The 21,008-nt window shown below is 43.3% G+C and overlaps 1 protein-coding gene and 1 long non-coding RNA gene across 2 annotated transcripts in view; one reads left to right on the top strand and one right to left on the bottom strand.

Moving 5' to 3' along the window:
• Window positions 1–15,294, bottom strand: part of LOC138948967 (protein lev-9-like) — a 93,982-nt gene extending 78,688 nt beyond the window's left edge. Inside the window, exon 1 of the mRNA XM_070320652.1 lies at window positions 14,943–15,294. Coding sequence (XP_070176753.1) covers window positions 14,943–15,009 — 67 coding nt within the window. The 5' untranslated portion in view covers window positions 15,010–15,294. The remainder of the gene's footprint in view (window positions 1–14,942) is intronic.
• LOC138948979 (uncharacterized) overlaps window positions 1–21,008 on the top strand; it is a 411,010-nt gene that overhangs the window by 298,156 nt on the left and 91,846 nt on the right. The window lies entirely within an intron of this gene.

Consider the following 21,008-nt stretch of genomic DNA (forward strand, 5'->3'; position numbering starts at 1 on the left):
TTACACGCTGTTTTTCCTCAAAACTCAATTTCGTAAATTAGGCAATGGCGTCTCCCAAGACCGACGTTCGTAATAGCACTTCCGTCTAACTGTCTTTTTTAAAGACACAGTTTCGCTGTTAAAACAGGTCTGAGAACTCTCTCAGATTTCCCCAGGTTTTTACATGGAATGAGACCATCCCTCCACTGGGACTCCTACTAGGAGCAGGAATGTTGCTTTAATCGGTTTTGTTTACGATGAAAGTTTTGCCAGAAGCGTTTTCAAGCTCGATTTCCTCGTTGTGGCTACTATTTTTAGAATCTTGTTTTGGATTGATATTTTGATATATTGGGGTTGCCATTTATATTAGCTGCCAATATGATTGTGAAACAAAGAAACACATAAATTATGTTTTCAAAGTGGACAAAGTGCACACAACGAACACTTTTTGTGGCGAATGAAATTGTTACTGTGCACTTTCGTGTCGGTAATTCTCAAAACAGTTTTCTTAGAATATTACGAGCCTTCAATCCAACGTCTTTGAGATGACACTAGTCTTCAATTACTCTCGAGCTTTCTCAGGTTATGCCCTGTCTAAGCGGTCGGCCATCTCAGTTCCCTTGACACTGCAGTGTGCTGGAATCCTCTGAAGCACAAGAGCATCCTCTCTACGAAATTCCTGCCACAGTACAATGTAGACCATTTTAAAAACCTCCAGATATGAGATAAATTCAGGTCTAAACAAGTCGCGTAAGGCGAAATTACTACATTTAGTCAAGCTGTGGAACTCACAGAATGAAACTGAACGTAGTCCGCCGCTAGTGCAAAAGGCAGTGAAAGTGACGAGCCTGTTTGGCGCGGTAGCGGTTGCGCTGTGCTTCATAGCACGCTTTACTGTACCTCTCTTCGTTTTAACTTTCTGAGCGTGTTTTTAATCCAAACATATCATATCTATATGTTTTTGGAATCAGGAACCGACAAGAAATAAGATGAAATTGTTTTTAAATCGATTTCGGAAATTTAATTTTGATCATAATTTTTATATTTTTAATTTTCAGCGCTTGTTTTTAATCCAAATAAAACATATTTATATGTTTTTGGAATCAGAACATGATAAAGAATAAGATGAACGTAAATTTGGATCGTTTAAAAAAAAAAAGTTTTTGTACAATTTTCAGATTTTTAATGACCAAAGTCATCAATTAATTTTTAAGCCACCAAGCTGAAATGCAATACCGAATTCCGGCCTTCGTCGAAGATTGCTTGGCCAAAATTTCAATCAATTTGATTGAAAAATGAGGGTGTGACAGTGCCGCCTCAACTTTTACAAAAAGCCGGATATGACGTCATAAAAGACATTTATCGAAAAAATGAAAAAAACCTCCGGGGATATCATTCCCAGGAACTCTCATGTAAAATTTCATAAAGATTGGTCCAGTAGTTTAGTCTGAATCGCTCTACACACACACACGCACAGACAGACAGACAGACAGACACACACACACATACACCACACACACACACACACACACACACACACACACACACACACACACACACACATACACCACACCCTCGTCTTGATTCCCCCCTCTACGTTAAAACATTTAGTCAAAACTTGACTAAATGTAAAAACAAAAAAACTTTTTCTGGGCACGTGCAGAGTGTGAAGCTCTGTTGTTTCTTTGAGTGTACATGTACAAAGCTCACTCTGTAATGTTCAAGGATAGTGTCCTATATTCAAGCAAGTTGTTGCAAGGTATAAAACTTGACGGACTGAGAGAACCGATCCAGTGTGTTGACACTGTATTCAAATTAAATTACGAAAAAATTAAAGCGACAATTTTCACTTTAAAGGCACAGTGCAGCTCACCGCCTTCGTTTTGCGTTTTTGTTGCAGCTGAGTGCATTTACAGTTCAAAAATCCTCCTATGGTAGTAAAACAAACCCAAAACTACCCAACGACGACATCTGTGAAGCTCGACAGTTTCTTGTTCACGCGAGTGCATAAATTAACCTAGTTATTACGTTGGTGTTTGGTCGGAGTTCGATTCAACTTGAGTGATTCCGGCCTCCATTTTGTTTTACACAAACTCATGATGACGTCTGACATAGTTTGCTTTAGTGACGTGTCTTTTTGTGCATGATGTGGTGATCTACCTGATCTAAATTTAGATCCAAAAATAGGTCAAGACCAGCCGGGTCCGAGTACGAAATTAATTCGTAAAAAAATCGCAGTTCTTGACTCTTTGGGTGCAAGTCAATGAAACTTGGTAGTTCTTCTAACGGATAGCTGCCTGAGGTATGACTAAAAGCCCCAGGGGCTCCGTGCACCTGAATTTGACAAGTTCAGTACCTTTAAAATTCGATTCATTTTGTAGACTTTATTTTTATGTTGAAGGAGCAGAACTACATTGCGGTCTGTTAACGGAGAGAGTCAATTTGGGAAACTTGTCTTGAATTGTACCGCTTGTTCAAATAACGTGCGGTGTACTAGTTTCATCCCCGACTATGGAAGGCCTCGAGTGTCACTTTTACAGATGGGAACGCTGTTTCCCGTCTCTGTTGATCTTTCGCAGACAATAATGTTTGTTTTATTTCTGGCGGATTACTGAGAGAAGAGTGTGCTGAAAATTCTAACTTTTTATGCAATATTCAACCGCACTTTGTGCTCCTTGACGCTTTCTGTGAATTTAGAGGGGTTCTAAGCAAAGCAAATTTGCTTCGCTACGGTTCTCATCAGACACCAGCCGAATAAATTTGCTGACGAAAATGTCAAGAAAAAAAGTATATGTCGCTTTCTCTCACCATCCAAAGCTCCTCCTGCCCCCCCCCCCCCCCCCCCCCCCCCCCCCATTTGTCACACAGACCGGTCCCTCTTCAGAAAAGGAAGGTAGTGTAAGAACCGAGGAAATAGATAGTCGTTTCGAGAGAAGATATGGACATGTTCTACATTTTGTCACACGATATCAGAATAGAATTTTAGGAGAGGGAAAAGAAGACAGAATGGCACAGACGGAGAGGCAGAGACAGACAGACAAACAAACAAATAAACAAACAGACATACATACAGACAGACAGACAGAATTACAGACAGGCAGACAGACAGTAAGACAGTCAGTCAGACCTGCCAGGCTTCATGAGAGAATAACAGACCAATCGAAAGGATTGCTGACAGATTGACAGACATGTATGCAAAAGACTTGGATTGGATAGGATTGGATTGGATAAGATTTATACTCCAGTGAGGTTACCCTCATGGAAATTCGGGCTGCTTTCTCCCTGGGGAAAGCGAGCTGCCATACAGTATACGGCGCTACCCATATTTTTTTTTCCTGCATGCGTGTATTCATGTTTCATGTTGATCTGAAAAGAAAAGAGGAATAAGGAAAAGCTGATGATTTCACCACACAATCGATGAAATGAAGCACAAAGGAGAAACAGGATGGTATTAGCGGTTCGGGGTGGTAACTTGAAGTTGGTCGGTCGAAGGGGGGAGGGGGGGGGGCGTGGGACCGTTATGCTGTCTGTGTATTGACATAATCCGACTGCCGCTCTACCTGGGAGAGCTGACAATATCTACACACAACGCTAATGAACAGTTGAAAGCCCGCACGTGCGGCTGGTGCCAATAAGCAAATCATGATCACACGCAGTGTGGGCACAACTTACACAAAAAAGAGAAAAAAAGAGAAAAATATGTCATTTTCAGTTTGCCCGCCTTTAAATCAACCTATTCATCTGTCTGTGTGTTTGCTTGTCTGGGTTTTGTTTTGTTTCGTTTTACATGCATGTATGTGTTTGCATCGTCGAGGGAGGACGCAGACGCGGGAGACAACCAAAGGGATTGTCCGACAACGTCAAATAATGGTCACAGTCGAGCTTTCCTGACCTTCTGTCCACTGCCCCCGACAAGAACAGCCTGGAGAAGGCTTTCTGCTTCTTCTCCCCCCCCCCCCCCCTCCTCCCGTACCGACTATCCCAGTCAAGTGAATGATGATGATGATTTGCTTGTTTGTATGTACGTTAATGGTGGTAACAGACAGTTTAAAATCTACCAATGTTGATATTCCAAGAACTACCCCCCCCCCAAATCAACCACTCCCACCCACTCAGTCCAGTTCTACTTTTCTTCTCCACCGTTTTCTCTCTTCAGAACTATCTTCACCTATCACTGTATCAGTCCCTCGTCGCGTGCCTCGAGTAGCTACAGCGATGGATCGAGGCATGCCGTGACCAAAAGTAGGGGGCACTTTTGATTAATCTCGCGCTCGACTTTCTTTCATTATCGTTATTACTTTATTCCCCGCCATGGCCGGTAAATCATCCCCCACAAATACTATAAAAACTCCGACCAATTCACCCCACCCCGCCTCGCTCTGAGAGGCTCGTCTCGAGCAAGTGCACGTTTTTCTCACGCGCGCTATATTCTCATCTCAGCGCGTGCTCGCTGATGCGTGAAACTTCCTTTTCTTCCACTGGACCGTGACCACGAGGGGCGATATGTTCAATAGATTGCCTCTAGCTTTCTCCACACTTACATGATTGATTGGCAGCCTATTAATTTTTTTCTCTGCTTAATTATTCACGCGCCATACGCGGAGGGGGTGTGAACAGGAAATTAAATCTGCGCTGATCCGCCCACTGATTCCAAGTGGATTTGCATTGGATTTGAGGTATCTTTGGTGTTTAGTTTAGTTTATATTTTTTTAATATTTTTTTTATACATTTGCGATTTTCAATTCCTGAAACAAGCATACAAGCCAAACAAACAAGCACAAAACAGACTCATGAACTTAATTCTACATTGCACATGTTTTTGAGCCGGTGTCACCGAACAATTAATATCCACAGCCATGTGTGTCTCCTGCCTCCGAACACACACGCTACAGAGCTCGACTCGATGTGCGCAGTTTCGTATAAAAATTATTTTCCAAATTTCCCCACTGTGTTTTATAAAATAATCATATTATGAAAGCACATACATTCTTATCTTAGTTGTTATGTATTCATTGTTAGAAAACATCGGCATTATTCATGTTTTACTTTAAACGCAATCATTGTTATTTATAGATCACAGGCACTTGATGTAAGTAGGTCACACGCGTGTGAATGTTGTGCCCAGTCCTTGTTTTTGTTTCTGTTATTGTTTTGGTTGGCAGGTCTGGTTGAGCACGTGTTGAGTGTTATGTGCCCACTGCTGGTTATTGTGCATTTTAGTTGGTGGACTGATGGTGTCGTTTGTGTGGAGTCGGCGCACGTGCGAGGATGTGTGTGTGTGGGAGGGGGGGGGGGCGCGGGAGATGGAAGCTTGCTGTTTGTTATGTAATGTATATATTGTGTGTGATACGTGGAAATGTGATACTATTTATTTGCATGTATGATACAGGTACAAATGTGATAATTATAGGCTTATACTAGTGATTACTGTGTGTGATACATGAAATGTGATATGAATGCTGTTTTTATATGTTATACTCTTACTTTCTCCCAAGCGCAAGACAAATTCTTCTATGAAAATTGAAGCCAATAAAATTTGAGTTGAGTTGAGTAAGGGACTTTGGGATGGGGGGTATATATTTCAAAACGTTGCATCTATCTGTTTTCTTGGGAAGCACCTTTAAACTGTACATTTAAAGTGTGGCATGTTTCAAAACTAAGTTATTTGTAGGTAAGGTTACATTAGATCTCTCTCTCTCTCTCTCTCTCTCTCTCTCTCTCTCTCTCTCTCTCTCTCCCATCCCTAAAATATCCTTCGCTCAACCCTCCCGCTTGCAGCTACATCAACCAACCACGACAACACAACAAAATTGACCTTCACCGTTTTTGTGCCAACACCACAACCACGCCCACACATACCCTCATTCAATGAGAAGGATTAACAAACACAACCATACACACACACATATACTCCCTCTCGCTATCTCTCCGCCCCACCCCCCCTCCTCCCCCTTTCCGCCCCTACCCCAACACAACCAACCATAATTATTCACTAACTTTCCCTTGACACCAAGACAACACCACATCATTAACCTTCACCGCTTTTATTTCTAAATTTCCTCCCATGCACCACCAGCACCACACCCATTACCCCCCCCCCCCCTCTCTAACCCTTTCATCCCAGTCAATGAGAATGATTCACAATTCCCAGCAAGTAGCGAAACCAGGCGAGGAAGCCAGCGATAATGACGGATGATGAGGAGCGTGGCAAAATTCTACCCGGGGTATCGACCCGATAATTAGCTCCCCTTTGTTCCATCGACCGTGACATTTCCACTTCTTCGCCTCTTGATCTTAAAGCCACAGTCCTCCACGTGTACACAGTGTGGTCCACCCTTTCAGATCTGGACAGGCTTTTGACGTGTGTGATATATAAGACCATATCCATTAGCTTGGACTACAAGTGGATCATCGCACAAGTACTCCTCACTCGTCATTGGCTGTGTCGACGCCCGCTTGCAAGCGGTTGCTTCCCTTTATATAATAAACCGAGCATAGGGCGTCATCGCACACACAAAAAAACAAGTCTTCAAATGCACTAGATCGCAGGGAATTCTAGGTAGGGAAATCCTCTTTGTGAAAGAACGTCAGTACCCTTTGGTGATTGTTCGGTGTCAGGGGCGCCATCATTATGTCGTTCACGCTTGATGCAATGGGACTTTCTGGGTGAATGAATTTGGTAGGAATGGTCTAAGTGTAGGAATGGTCTAATCCTGCGCAGATCTCAGATGGTGAGCGACATTGTTTAACAGCCTGAAGGACTGTGTCTTCAACGTTCATCTGTTCTGTGTCAAGTTTCAGTCGGCGTATCTGTTGTACGCTGACAGGAAGGAGAGGAGGAAGAGACGAGCGCGGAATCAGACGATGTACGCATTGGTGCGCGTCCATGCGTGCAGACACGGAAACGCACGAGTGAACATGCGGTTCAGAGACATGCGTGCTTGTGAATGTGCGTGCTTTCACACAAACAGGAGTATTTACAAACGTGCACACTTGCATGCAAAGTCATGTAGACAGGCAGACCGAACGGACAAAAACACACACAACACGCACGCACACACACACACACACACACACACACTACACACACACGTATACACACACACACACACACACTCACACACACACACACACACACACACACACACACACACACACACACACACACACACACACACACACACACTAACACGGAAAGGTCAAGGTCACTGTGTACATTAACGACATACGTTCAATATACACGAAACATCCCGAACTCTGTTTTGCCTTCATCAACTGAACATATTAGAGTCACTCATCGTCCCAGCCTAAGTGCAATAAATGAAAAAAAATGTATGTAAAATATTAATCCACAATAAAAACAAAAATCTACACGTATATACTACATGTTTTACGTACAATAAACGAACTGCCTGATTTGGCTGTACAAAAAGTAAGCGAAAGCTGAGCACCCCTTATTAGCACATCAAATATTGTGTGCTATTTTCAAAAGGTTCTGGAACAGAATACATGAAGGGGCGTGGTCTTTCACTAGGCACTAGAGGTCAAAATAACACCAATTATTTCATTAGAAATCTTGAAAATGCCATTATCGTGCGTAGCAGAAGATAATTCCATCAGTCAACGGGAGTCTACGAACTTCTCGTAAGCCACAAAAGGTTAATGTAGGTGTGGTCGTTAAAAAAGGTCACGTCAAGGTTACGATACGCTACTCTTATGTCACGCACTCTTCTTTCACATTTTAAAAGAGCATTCGCAGTAAGCGTCAGCTGTGAGGGTGTTTAGTCAGGATTCAGTTTACTTTAAAGTTACGTTATTATTTTCATGCGATACTGTCTTCTCTTGTTCCTAGCCACCTTTTGCAGGTTGTCAGCTCCTCAGAAAAAAAGATTCGACAAGTCTAACTATAGGTAGTGATTAAACATTATGGTTGTTCTATCTTCCTTTATTGGTAAACGGAAACATTTTAATATTTAAAAAGATATACCCCAAGCGTTCTAACAGAAATTCAAGCAAGATAGGAGAGCGAGACAGAGAGAGCAATAGAATGAGATAGAGAGACTCACAGACACAGACACAGAGTAAGAGACAGAGTTAGAGACAGAGACAGCGAGAGGGAAATAAGACGATAACTCGTACAGGTTAAAAACAAAATATGTGTGTGTGTGTGTGTGTGTGTGTCAGTGTGTGTCAGTGTGTGTGTGTGTGTGTGTGTGTGTGTGTGTGTGTGTGTGTGTGTGTCTCTCTCTCTCTCTCTCTCTCTCTAGTCTCTCACACACATACACACACACACACACACACACACACACACACACACACACACACACACACACACCCCACACACAAACACACCAGCTAATCGACACTTCGACGACTTCAGAAGACAAATCTCCATTCCGCATGACAACAACCTGAAACGAACAGTCACGCAAAGCGACCTGTCTTAGATTTAAAAAAATCGAATTTCGGTTCTCACGCACCTTCAACGCTATTAGCCACATTAAAGTCACAACGCGATTTTGAAGAGGATTAGACCTGAACTTTTTGCTGGCAGAACAACCACCAATCCAAACAAAAATCGCACCCCCCCTCCCCCATCCCTCGACAAAATCAAAACAAACAAGCCAACAACACAATATGGTAGCAAATTAGCAAAACTTGTCCCACATTGGCAACTGCTACCACTGAAAACGTTGAGAGTGAATGTCACACGTCATCAAAAACCAACAACTAAAAGATCAAACAAACCGTCACAACTAACACCCACAAATCCACACACACACACAGACACCTTAACCCCCCCCCACACACACACACAAACACACACACACAAACACACACACACACACAAACACACACACACACACACACACGCATCATTCTGCAACTTGTGATAGTCGTGCTTCGAAGTTGCCGTTTCTTCTAAGATGGTTTTAACTTCCAGTTTACGATCGTGCTGCCAAACCTCGACCTGTGGAAGAGGACCCATCAAGAACCTAGTGCAGTCTAGATCAGGAGAAGAAGTGGCGATGTGTGGGACACATCATTATTGCGGAAGAGCCAGTCAAATTTCACCGGACATTCGCTTGACTGGAATCCTCTAGAAAAGCGAATAGGAGGACGCCCAAAGCAAAGTGTGTCTGCTTGACGATTCGAAAGTCACCGGTCACACCTAGGATGAGTTCCATGGGCCAGCAACACAGTCGGTCAACTGCAGTTGAACGAGTAAAATGCAGTAATCCCACAACATCGGGTTTCATACAACAAGAAATTCCTCCGATAGGAAAAACACCCCCGTTGGTCAAAGGGAAATAACCATTCTCACTGCTCAGGATTGAGCAATTTAGAGCTTATCTCTAAGCCCTTTTGAACTGTTATGGCTTCTCAAAGGAAGGCCAGTACATACAAATACACAAAAGCCGCCAGACCACATCACAAACAGAACTGAACAATCCACAGGTGTTGCCCACATAGAGAGAGACACACACACACACACACACAAACACAGAGAAGCCGTATATATAGAGAGATAGATGACAGTGTATTTTTCGCGTGGCTATAAATTGATTCGACCTTTGCACTTTTACAGTGAGGATAATTTACGGGTCCAATTTACGTTCTGGACACTGCGGTGACCTTCTAAAAATAGTAACAGAACGCCGGGAATATCCGAAGATGCCCCCTCATACTATAGTGCACCATACGAAGGAAGGGAGGTAAACGCTGAAAACATGGAGAAGATAAGGAAGAGTTATGCCGTAGTTGATCCCCCCCAAAAACCAAAATCCACCAATAACTCCCTAACCGTGTGTTTGACTGGTCCCAATTTTTGTAAGGACCGTCTCAGGAATGTATAGAACCTGTTCACCAAGTTTGGTGACGATCGGTCCGTTCATTCTTGAGATCTACTTGCGAACACAAACAAACACACAAACAAACAAACAAACAAACAAACAAACAAACAAACACATCGACCGAAACCTATACACACCCCTATACCGGGGGTGTAAAAAAAGATTTCATTCGGCGGACTATGCCGTGCGTCTTCGCACGAGGAGTTGCCCGATTACAGAGCTACCCTCCCCCAGAACCACGTACGGACAACCGCAGTTGGTGGTCCGACTGTCAGTGTGACCACCGCGAGTCCATGAAACCGCCTCCTGGGAGGAGGCAAACAGAACAGCCAGAGACCGGAGGTATTCTTGGCACAAAGGGTGAAAAATTCCAAATTATTTCTTTACGCCCTCATTTTTTTATGACCGTGAAGATGTAAGGACTTATTTTCAAAATAAGGCCTTATTTCTCGAAAACAAGGCCTTATTTTTCGGATTTTTGACCCTTTGTGCCAAGAATACGGAGGAAGAGGAGGACAGTTTTGGGGCCCTATGCTCCACAAGAGCGAAGAGGATTTAGTAAGTACACGTAAATATACAACAGTGCTGCTTTGTCGTTATTTCTTGCATCATGTAACTTATATCTGATCAAGACCGTTCCTGAACGTCGCCATACCCCCCTCCACACACACACACACACACACACACACACACCATTGTGTAACTTATAATATGATCGCTCTGCTCAGTCATTACCGGGACTTGCGCATGTAACCGATAACGCATGGCTGTGTGCGTAACGTATACGATTGCACTGATTGCGCATGCTTGTATAACCGATTAGTACTTAAAACGCCACATCGGCCATACGGGGCAATCCTTAATAGGCAAAACCTGTAGGACAACAAACATCTATCATCGTCGATACGGAGCAGTGGCCCTGCGGGACTCAGGCAACCAACAGACAACAGACAACAGAACATCTGCTGCACTCATGCCCGCTCTACGAGTAGCCAAGAAAGACGACGTGGAGCCGGTTCCATGGACTCACTGTGATCACACTGACAGTAGGGCCAACGCTTCGTCACCCGACTGCGGTTGTCCGAACGTCACAGTGGTGCTGAGGTGTGTGGGGAGGGGGGGAACTGTAATCGGGCAACTCCCCGTGCGAAGAGGCACAGCCAGCTGACTGAAATCTTTTTTTTATGAAACCCGATTTCGTCGGATTACTGCATTTCATTCGTTCAGCTGTATACTAGGTGACTGACTGTGTTAGAGGCCAATGAAACAGGCCCCAGGCCAGATCTCACAACCGTTGCTCCAAGCTCCACACGTGGCTATCCGGACTTCATCTCAGAAACTCGGAAGGAGTGTAATCAAATGGGCATACATGTGCTCATTGTACGTGTAATTTGCGATATCTCTACGTGTGAGGGTTACGCGCTTGCCTCTGCTTACAGCGGTTTGAGCTCCGGCGGTTCACGTCACGTTGGCGGTCTGGTCTTAATGTTGCTAATGTCAACCAATGTCAAAGCGTTTTCAGATTACGCGTGTCACGTCACATAAAGATCGGAGATCGTTTACTCAACGCGGTGTATGTGTGTGTGTGTGTGTGTGTGTGTGTGTGTGTGTGTGTGTGTGTGTGTGTGCGTGCCGCGTGCGTGCGTGCGTGAGTACGTATGCGTGTTTGTATTTGTGTGTGTGATATGCTAGAGATATGCGCGCGTGTGTGTCACGTGTGCGTGTGCGTGTGTGTCTATCTGTCCGTGTGTGTGTGTGTGTGTGTGTGTGTGTGTGTGTGTGTGTGTGTGTGTGTGCCGATCCCTGTAAAAGAGAATTATATCATTTTCTGCTTCGCTCAAGCGGTAAAACAATGCTCGTTGATCTCGTCATCCTCTCTGCAATCCCAGTGACACCGTGTGTTTTATGTGTGTCATTCCAATTCTTCACAGCGTGCATTGTTATCGACATGCACCTCTTTTACGGGGACATTAGGCCTAAAAAAAAAAATAGGTGTGGTTACGGTAACCCGACCTACCCTATTTTTAGGGGCCGACCCTTTAACTTTTTATTACATTTGTCCAAAAAAAACCAAGAAAACGAATGCAGAAAACGCAATGAAAGCGAAAGCGCTCGAGTCGCACACTTATTTCCTGTCAAGTAGGTTTAATTTGTACACAGAAAAAAAAGTAAAAAAAAAAAAGTGATTGCCTACCTTCCTACCCTATTTTTTTGGCTATGTTACCTTAACCACACCTATTTTTTTTGGCCTTAGTTGTGTTTCCCTTTTCCTTTTCACTGATCCACCCAAACAAGCCAGCCATCAAGCAAGCAAACCGACACAGAGACTCAGCAGACACAGACCACACACACAGACCACACACACAAACACACACACACACTCGCACAGATATACACAGACACACACACACACACACACATACATGCACACACACACACACACAAACACACACACACACACAAACACACACACACATACACACACACACGGTACACACACACGCGCGCAAGTGCGCACGCATTATTACGCTCTCTCTGTCTCTGTCTCCTCTCTTATGTGTTTAGTTTTGTATCTTCGTGATGCTTTGCCGCTGTATGTACTTTTGACTTGTATTTTTGTTTGTAACGACCCTATTCTAGGGGCTAGAGGCCTGAAGAATAAATGATGTTCTTGTTCTTGTTCTTGTTCTCCTCTCTTACAGAAACGGCATCTTTCTTCTCTCCTCATACTTACTTGCAACCAATGGTACGCGTGCACCTACGTTAGTATTGGAACTTTGTTACGATAGAGGCATGCCCCCCAACCCTCCGCGCGCACCCCACGAGTACCCGCTGAACAAAGTCAGTTTGTCTAACTTCATGATTTTCATATCCCTTGTACACTGAGTTTGCAGGCAGTCTGAAAACGTAAACATTTAGCCTAAATTAATCACGGTACCAACATCAGCTCCGAACTGATGATTAGTGCAAGTGCAATCGGTAACAAACTGTTGAATTCAGTCGACATTGTACGACTAGCTCTGTCAGTCTTGCATGCTTAGAACCCATTACAACCACGGCACACACAGGCTCCGGGGGATTTTGAGACTTAGCCAAAGTTGCAAATACAAACACGAATGCATGTTTCGACAATGCTGCTTTTGCTACTGTTGACAGTTCTTTGGCTGGTTTTCAAAAGCGCAGAAGTGTCGGTGCAATCTGTTTGCAGACTTCCAGTGTCAGACAGACATACGTGAACATCGTGCTGTCAGATAGAGTCTGTACTGATCTTGTTACTGAGGGGGTTCAGAGATAAAAACTTTATTTCTTCCGTTACAGAGAGGGGTATACTTGTGATAGAGAAACTGTGTTGTTCTTGTTACTGAGAGGCGCCAGTGATAAACTGCTGATAAAAGGTACAGTTTTTGTTACTGAGGGGGTTCAGTAATAGAAACTTTTACTTTCCCGGCCTTGTTACAGAGGAACACTTGTGATAGAGAAAGAGTACTGTTCTTCTTTCTGAGGAGGTTCGGTGAAACTTTTTATTATCCGTTACAGAGGCGCCGGTGATAGACAATTGTATAAAATTTTCCTTGTTGCTGAGAAGGGTTCTAATTTCAGTCGCTTTAGCCATTTTTTTTTCGTCGTTATTTTTAAAGATAGAGTATATATGAAACTCCATTTTGGAGGCGTTTCTTGAAAGAAGAGTATGGGAAATGAACATTTTACTGTAACGAAGAAGCACGCGGCACGATTTGCTTAGTGGTAAGGCGTCCGCCCCGTGATCGGGAGGTCGTGGGTTCGAACCCCGGCCGGGTCATACCTAAGACTTTAACATTGGCAATCTAGTGGCTGCTCCGCCTTGCGTCTGGCATTATGGGGTTAGTGCTAGGACTGGTTGGTCCGGTGTCAGAATAATGTGACTGGGTGAGACATGAAGCCTGTGCTGCGACTTCTGTCTTGTGTGTGGCGCACGTTATATGTCAAAGCAGCACCGCCCTGATATGGCTCTTCGTGGTCGGCTGGGCGTTAAGCAAACAAACAAACAAAAACTGTAACGAACAAGCACGCGGTACGATTTGCTTAAGAACGTACGATCGGTAGGATACTAAATTACATAAAAATGAACACAAACAAATAATAATAAGTTATATCAGGTATGAAGAAAGAAAGTCATGTTTTTCTGTATTTTTGCTGTACTCTTCCTCTCACATAGGGATCCAGTTTTAAACGCTGCGACATGTTTTGTTTTTGATATGATTATTAATTTATAATAGTGTTCTAGGATTGGATTGTACGAGGGATGTATTGTATATTGCATAAAATCATTGAACTGACTATTGCAATGGTATGAGCACATTAAATCAAAGCACACTATTCAAAGCACACACTTGACAAACTTGTCACGAGAAAACTGTTGCGTTTCGGAGAGAAAATAAAGTCATTCAAGTTTTTGTAGTTTAACGGGCCAGATACAGACTTAATACGTAAACAGTTACACAGGTTCTGTTTTAATTCGCACTACCAATAACCGAAGACAGAACACGAGAACAAACTTTGCTACACCACAAACCACGAAGGTTAAAAAAAAAAAACACGCATCGGGAAACAATCTTCCACTTATTTTGATTAATACGTACACGGCATGGCACCAAGTTGGTTTGCAGGTCACTCAAAATAGAGGCAAGACGTTTTGGTAAATGAGAATCTTACAATAATAATTACTGACAAAAACAGCGTTGGACAAGAAAAACAAAACAACATTAGCCGATAAACGACATGACTTGTAGCTAAATGAGACAAACTAACAATTAGAATTACTAAAAGAGAAACAGCGTGAAAGAATAAAACCCGACATGTAAACATTGTTCAAGGGAAACAACAACAGCCGACAAACGACAAGACAAGTACGTGAACGACACAAACTCAAACTGAACAACAACATTTCTGACTGAAAGTCTGAGTGTGCAAAAAAAAAACAACCCTTAAAAGGCATGGCTTTTGTTTGAATAAGACTGACAAAAACAATTGCAGGAGACAAAGTTGAAAAACGTGACTTTTATATGAATGAGCGTACAAGACAAACACAAAAACAATGTTTTAAAAACTAAACAAACAAAAAACACTCACCTTGCACATGTTGAAAAGAAACCGCTGAGAACACAAGTCCACATGTCAAAAACTCGGACCACAACATTGTTAATGATTGAGATTTTCCACTGAATAACTTTCTTCCTATAAAGGGCAGCGATTTTCCACTGAATAACTTTCTTCAGTCACGCAGAGTACGCTGAATTTGCACCGAATAACTTTCTTCGAATCAAGGCCGCCTGTCTAGTGGAGAGAACTGTTGATAACACAAAAGCGTCGTCTGCGATTCTCCACTCGATTCCTGTTGTAAACTGCCGTCTGCTTTCCACACAAATGACGTCAGGCTAGCGCGCGTGCTGTATACCAACAGTGCGAGACTTGCACGCGCTTCGGCGAAGACTTGAATGAAAAGAATCAGTCGACGAACGCTTTTGGGGTTTCTTTTCTTTTTGCAAACTCCCTGAGCTAATAATAATGAAAGACAGGCTTGTTAGTTTACGGTTTTTTTAATTAGAATTTTGTAAAGACGGAAGCGCGGAAAGCACTGGAAACCTGTGAGAGTTAGTGTTCGATTGTTATGAGGTCTCATCCACATTTTTATTCCCCCTTACTTTTCTTTTTTCCAATACTCCATTTTTTTCTGCTGGCAAACATGTCGTCACGTGAGCTAATAAAAGTCTGTGGATCCCTGTCAGCGCACACGGAAACCAAACCGTCGTTCAATGAGCTTTGCTGTCGTCTGCTTTAACGAAACCTATTGTAATGAGACTCAAGAGTCCGTGAGATTTCCTCCACAAGATTGTTTATTGTTTGCTTTAAAACCTTTTTTTTTTAATGTGTATGTGGGTGCTGTGTATTGAGGTTTGTTGTCCATGATTCAGTGCTACGTTTTTGCCAAAACTTTCTCAGTTTATGTGCAAAGTTTTGATTTAAAAAAAAAATGTATTGTGTGGACCACAAATTATAACCACGTTTTTGCCGTAACTTTTTAATGTGCGAATATAGCGGGTACTTCTCAGATGGCACCATATTGCACCATTTTGCATCTTTGGTCAGAAACGTGCACAGGCTTTTTGCCTTCGACTATGGCCCGTCGGAATTTGGTTGTGGGGGACAAATGTCCCATTGGCTTTTTCTCCCAGGCTGAGCCCTGCACATCAGACGAACAGAGTTTAGTTTCTTTTTTATATTACCAGCTTCGTCATTCGGTCAAGCTTTCCGCCGCTGACCAGTAGCATGTGATCAGTGATTTTGTAGCTCAACCGATAGACCGTCCACCATGCAACCCACGCACATCTATCATGTCATCCGGAGAGAAACAAAAAAGAAAAAAAGAAAAAATGTAAAACCCAAGAACAGAATAGACAGCCATTTCCACAACAGCATGCTACAACTGCACAGCAAAGCGAAATGCCTTGACATTTGCGCCACCTCGGCCAGAAATAACTCCGACATTGATACATTGAGCGAGAAAGTTACGTTGCCCCTTGTATTATGATTTGCACGCCAATATCCCTGCTGCCATAATCATGTTGACACACACAAAAATATCCTCATGGACACTTTTTCAGCGGGGGCTTCTGTGCCTTGTCACCATATGCAGCGTTTAATTAGCTTTTTTTAACACCTCCTTCGCAGGGCTGATTTGTCAGGAAATAACAGCACACAACATTACTTCTTTTCTCCTTTCGTTTGGTTTGTTTGTCCTTGCTTTATTTTGGTTTTTGATTGCTTTTGTTCGGTCGGTATAAATCGGTTAAAAAACCCTGAGTTGCAGAAAAATTATTTCCCTTAAAACACGAGAAGATGTTTTCCTTGTACACAAATAGATTATAATTATCTGTCGACGACGAAGATGCTTATATATCCTTACACACACCCCCCCTCCCTCACACACACACACACCCTCACACACACACACTCACACACACACACACACTCACACACGCACGCACACGCAAGCAAGCAAACACACACACACACTCACACACACACACACACACCCTCACACACACACACACACCCTCACACACACACACATACACACTCACACTCACACACACACACACACACACTCAGTCACACACACACACACACTCACACACACACACACACACACACACGCGCGCGCACACACTCCCTCACACACACACACACACACACACACACACACACACGCACGAAAACACACACACACACACACTCACACACACTCAGTCACACACACTCACACACACACACACACACACACACTCACACACTCACACACACACTCCTGTTTCTCCTCCTGCAAGAGATCAAAAGAGAAGGGTTTTGTTTGTTTACCTTCAAACATTATTTATGACAAATGTATCAGTCTACTAATGCAAAGCTTGCAGGAGAGGCCATAGCAATGACCTCTTGGCTGGTAAGCCAGAACAGTGGTCACGTGGCTTCACCAGTTAGGCCGCAATAATTCGTTCAACATGGAATGCCCAGATATCTTCCTCCACACCCCCCTCCCCCTCCCCCTCCTCCATATATCTCCTCCCCCTCCCCCCTGGTAAGCCAGAACAGTGGTCACGCAGCTGAAACAGTTAGGCCGCAATTAATTCGTCCAATAGAGAATGCCCAAATATCTGTTTCCACCTCCCCCTCCGCCTCCTCCTCCTAGCTCCTCCTCCCCTTCTCCTCATTCATCCTGTGGATGTTTGTCCAGAAATCTTCAATACGCGGAAGAAGTCTTCTCCCTTACTTTTTCCGTATTTGTCGCCAAACACACTACAGTATTTGCCTTGTCGTAAGATCTACTCAATAACCTTTGTTTGCTCATCAATGATTTAGACTGCTCTGGGAGTATGAGACGGAATTCGGTTTCCTTGACGGATGATACTAGTGTTTGGGGAGGCGGGTGGTGGGAGAGTCTGGATGGGGGCGGGGGGGGGGGGGGGGGGGGGGAGGGGGGGGGGCGGTGATGGAAGGAATCTTTTCAAGGAACAGAGGACGAATGTCTATTTAGCTATTTAAGCTTAAACAGTAGTTTGTTGCTGATTCTAAACGTGCTCATTGTATATTGATTAGGCGTGAGCCTAAAATTTCCATCCTTCGTTCGTACGTTCATTCGTTGATCTATGAATTGTTGAATAAAACACTGTTTAAACCAATTTCTATCTAGTGACTATTCAGTGACTCCTTTTTTTGAAAGCTTCCTTTAATGAAAATATTCCACTGCCGTTATACTAATTGCATTTAACTGCACCTTGCATGAGGAAGTTAAACTAAAATCTGTCAGTGAGTATGTACATATTACGTCGGACGGATTTCATTTATGTGTGAACACGCTGCACGAAAAAGACCCACCATCACCCTACTAACCCCATTACGCAGTTGGACTAAACCGTTGGAGACGTTTCTCGTCAAACTTTTGTCCTGCCAAAATCGAAGATGGATCGTAACCGAATATTTTTTTCTTGGGAAAAAGCAATCAACTGGGAAAAAGTCAGTGAAAGTATTGTGGCAGTAACTTTTTATTTTTATTTTAAGCTAGCCTTTCGCGTACTTTTCTTAAAACGAAACACGCACAAAATGCTTTGAAGTATTCTTTTAATTTAGTGTATAGAATAAGCTGCGTAGCTGTGTGTGTGTGTGTAAAACTGAGTGATTTTAAATGAAAATGTGTCTGCGCGTGTTTTCTTTCAACGGCAAGTCTCGGTCGTCGAAACCTTTCCTACATTCGCACCCCCCCCCCCCCCCTTTCCCAAAAGTCCTCATCAAAGGTGAGTAAAAGTCTGGCCAGGTACCAAAAGGCTGTCTTAGAGACTGAGCTGCTAAAGATTGGATTCTTATAAATACAGAGACTGTCTAAAAATTATTGGTATTATTTCGAGCACATTTTTGGAGCCCCGCTGTCTGTATGACTGACTGTCCAACTGAGAATAGGGAAGACGAGATACATTTATTTTATTTCATTATGTAAGTAGATAAAATAGTCTTCTTTCCTTACATGCAAGTTGAGTTTTTTTTTGGTATATGCCGCGGCCAGAAAGGTAAGTACTCACACGCACACCATCCCAATCAAGCCATCCCCCATCCCCGAATCTGTCATATCACAATGCAAAAATGATGGATCCGATATACTGTGGTATGTATCTTTATGTGTCTGTCTGTATGTAACACACACACACCCACACACACACTCTGACTCCCTGTCTCTCAAAGCGCAACAACGCATATCCATGATGGATCCGATATTCTGTGGTCTGTATCTTTATGTATCTGTCTGTATGTCTGTTTGTCACAGACACACACACACACACATACACACACACACACACACACACACACACACACACACGCTCCCCGCAGACAACGTGCCCCCCCCCCTCTCTCTCTCTCTCTCTCCCCACCCCCACCCTCACCCGCCTACACAAGACACCGTTACCCCGAGACCAAGAAACGCAAACTGATGGATCAGGCGTTCTAAGGGTTTTCCGACCATCACATCCCACGCCAAACAATCTCGCGAGATCCGTGCGCCGCCCTTCCCATGAGTCTTTGCCGTGACCGGAAGCGCACTGAACGACGGGAATGGATATGAATGCGGCCACCTCTTAGTCACATGGATCACGCTTCGTTAAAAGGTTAAAAGATGGGTGTCGTTATTGGGTTTAAAGTCGGGTAGAGATGGGACTGTTCAGAGTACACAGGGTTTGTCTTTCCCTGAGTCTGAATGCAGCATACATGGACAATTTGCTCTCTCCTTCGTTTCTCGTCTGTTTTCCTGTTTGTCTGTCTCTGTCTGTATGTCTGTCTATCTATGTCTGTCTCCCTCTCTCATTACAATATGGTGTTCCACAAGGTTCTATTCTTGGTCCAATTTTTGTTCTCCACTGATATACATTAATGACTAACCATTATAACACATCACAAATATTTTTGAACTTTTTGCTAATAATACAACCATACATTCCAGCCATAGAGATTTAGACACTCCCTTGTCAAAGAATCTCCCGAGCATCGGTCAACTACTTAATTGGGCAGAACTTAAAGCCCCAGTCCGTCTCAAATGGTTTACAGAACGATGTAAATCTTCTGATGAAAAAAGCAGTTCTAACCTTATCGAACACACTTGCAATAGCATTTAATGAAACAGTTTGTTTGAACATAGACCTATATATGGCTATTTAGCTCGCGTAAACGGCACACACCAGATTTCGTGGTTTATCTAACCCCTGAGCCATCGTGAACCCTTGTGATCCCCTTTCCTTTTTTTTCACAATTTAGTCGTCAGTTTGTGATTCAACAAACGGCTGCGAGTCACACGAACTTATATCGGCGGCGGTTGGCTTCAAAGAAAGCAAGCACTATGCAGAAAATTCGCCTGCTTTAGGAAACACGACCTTGCGTGAACTGCTTCCGGGATTTGTCTCATTGTAAATCCGACTGGTCACGCAAAAATAAATTCTTTGAAAAATGCTCGCTCTTTACGGAGGGCACCAAGGATGCTCTCAAGCGGTGAGTGTTTTAACGAAAGGGTGTTTTTACTGTGTGTAAAAGCCTGACAGTGTCTTTGACCAGAAACTGATGGTTTACGTGAAGCTGTGTGTGCCTTTAATAACAACGACATAAAAGCGTCAAAACTTAATATCAAAACTAAAGCCACTAAACATGAAAACAATTTTTTTTAACTATTTACACGTGTTTCCGACACACCCCTCGTTAGTGATTGGTCCCTCCAATGTTTGGCAGCGGTTTTGCAAGATAAGGTCACTTTTTCACAACCCCTACAAACCCGACGTTAGCTGTTCGTTAGAGGCCGCGAGGACGTTGCCTTAAAATCCCATCTACTTACTGTCTACATAATCTGATTAGTTGATTGAACGACTCCCAAATTGCTCAATGGACAATCTTCCTTCCAAGGGAGGTAATAGGATTGTCCAGGGTGAACTATACAGACTCGAACTAATAAGAAGAAAAGAAGAGCCGATTATTGCCCTTTTCAACGAATGCTCTCCGCCGGCCAATAACGGTGTATGACAAGGGACCATTAAGGAGGAGTTATCTCCCTGCTGTGATCACAAATCGATAGGCAGTGAATGAAAGGTTCGAAAAGACACATTTTGAAAA

This window comes from Littorina saxatilis, linkage group LG15, assembly GCF_037325665.1.
Source record: "Littorina saxatilis isolate snail1 linkage group LG15, US_GU_Lsax_2.0, whole genome shotgun sequence".
NCBI classification, from domain to species: Eukaryota; Metazoa; Mollusca; class Gastropoda; order Littorinimorpha; family Littorinidae; genus Littorina; species Littorina saxatilis.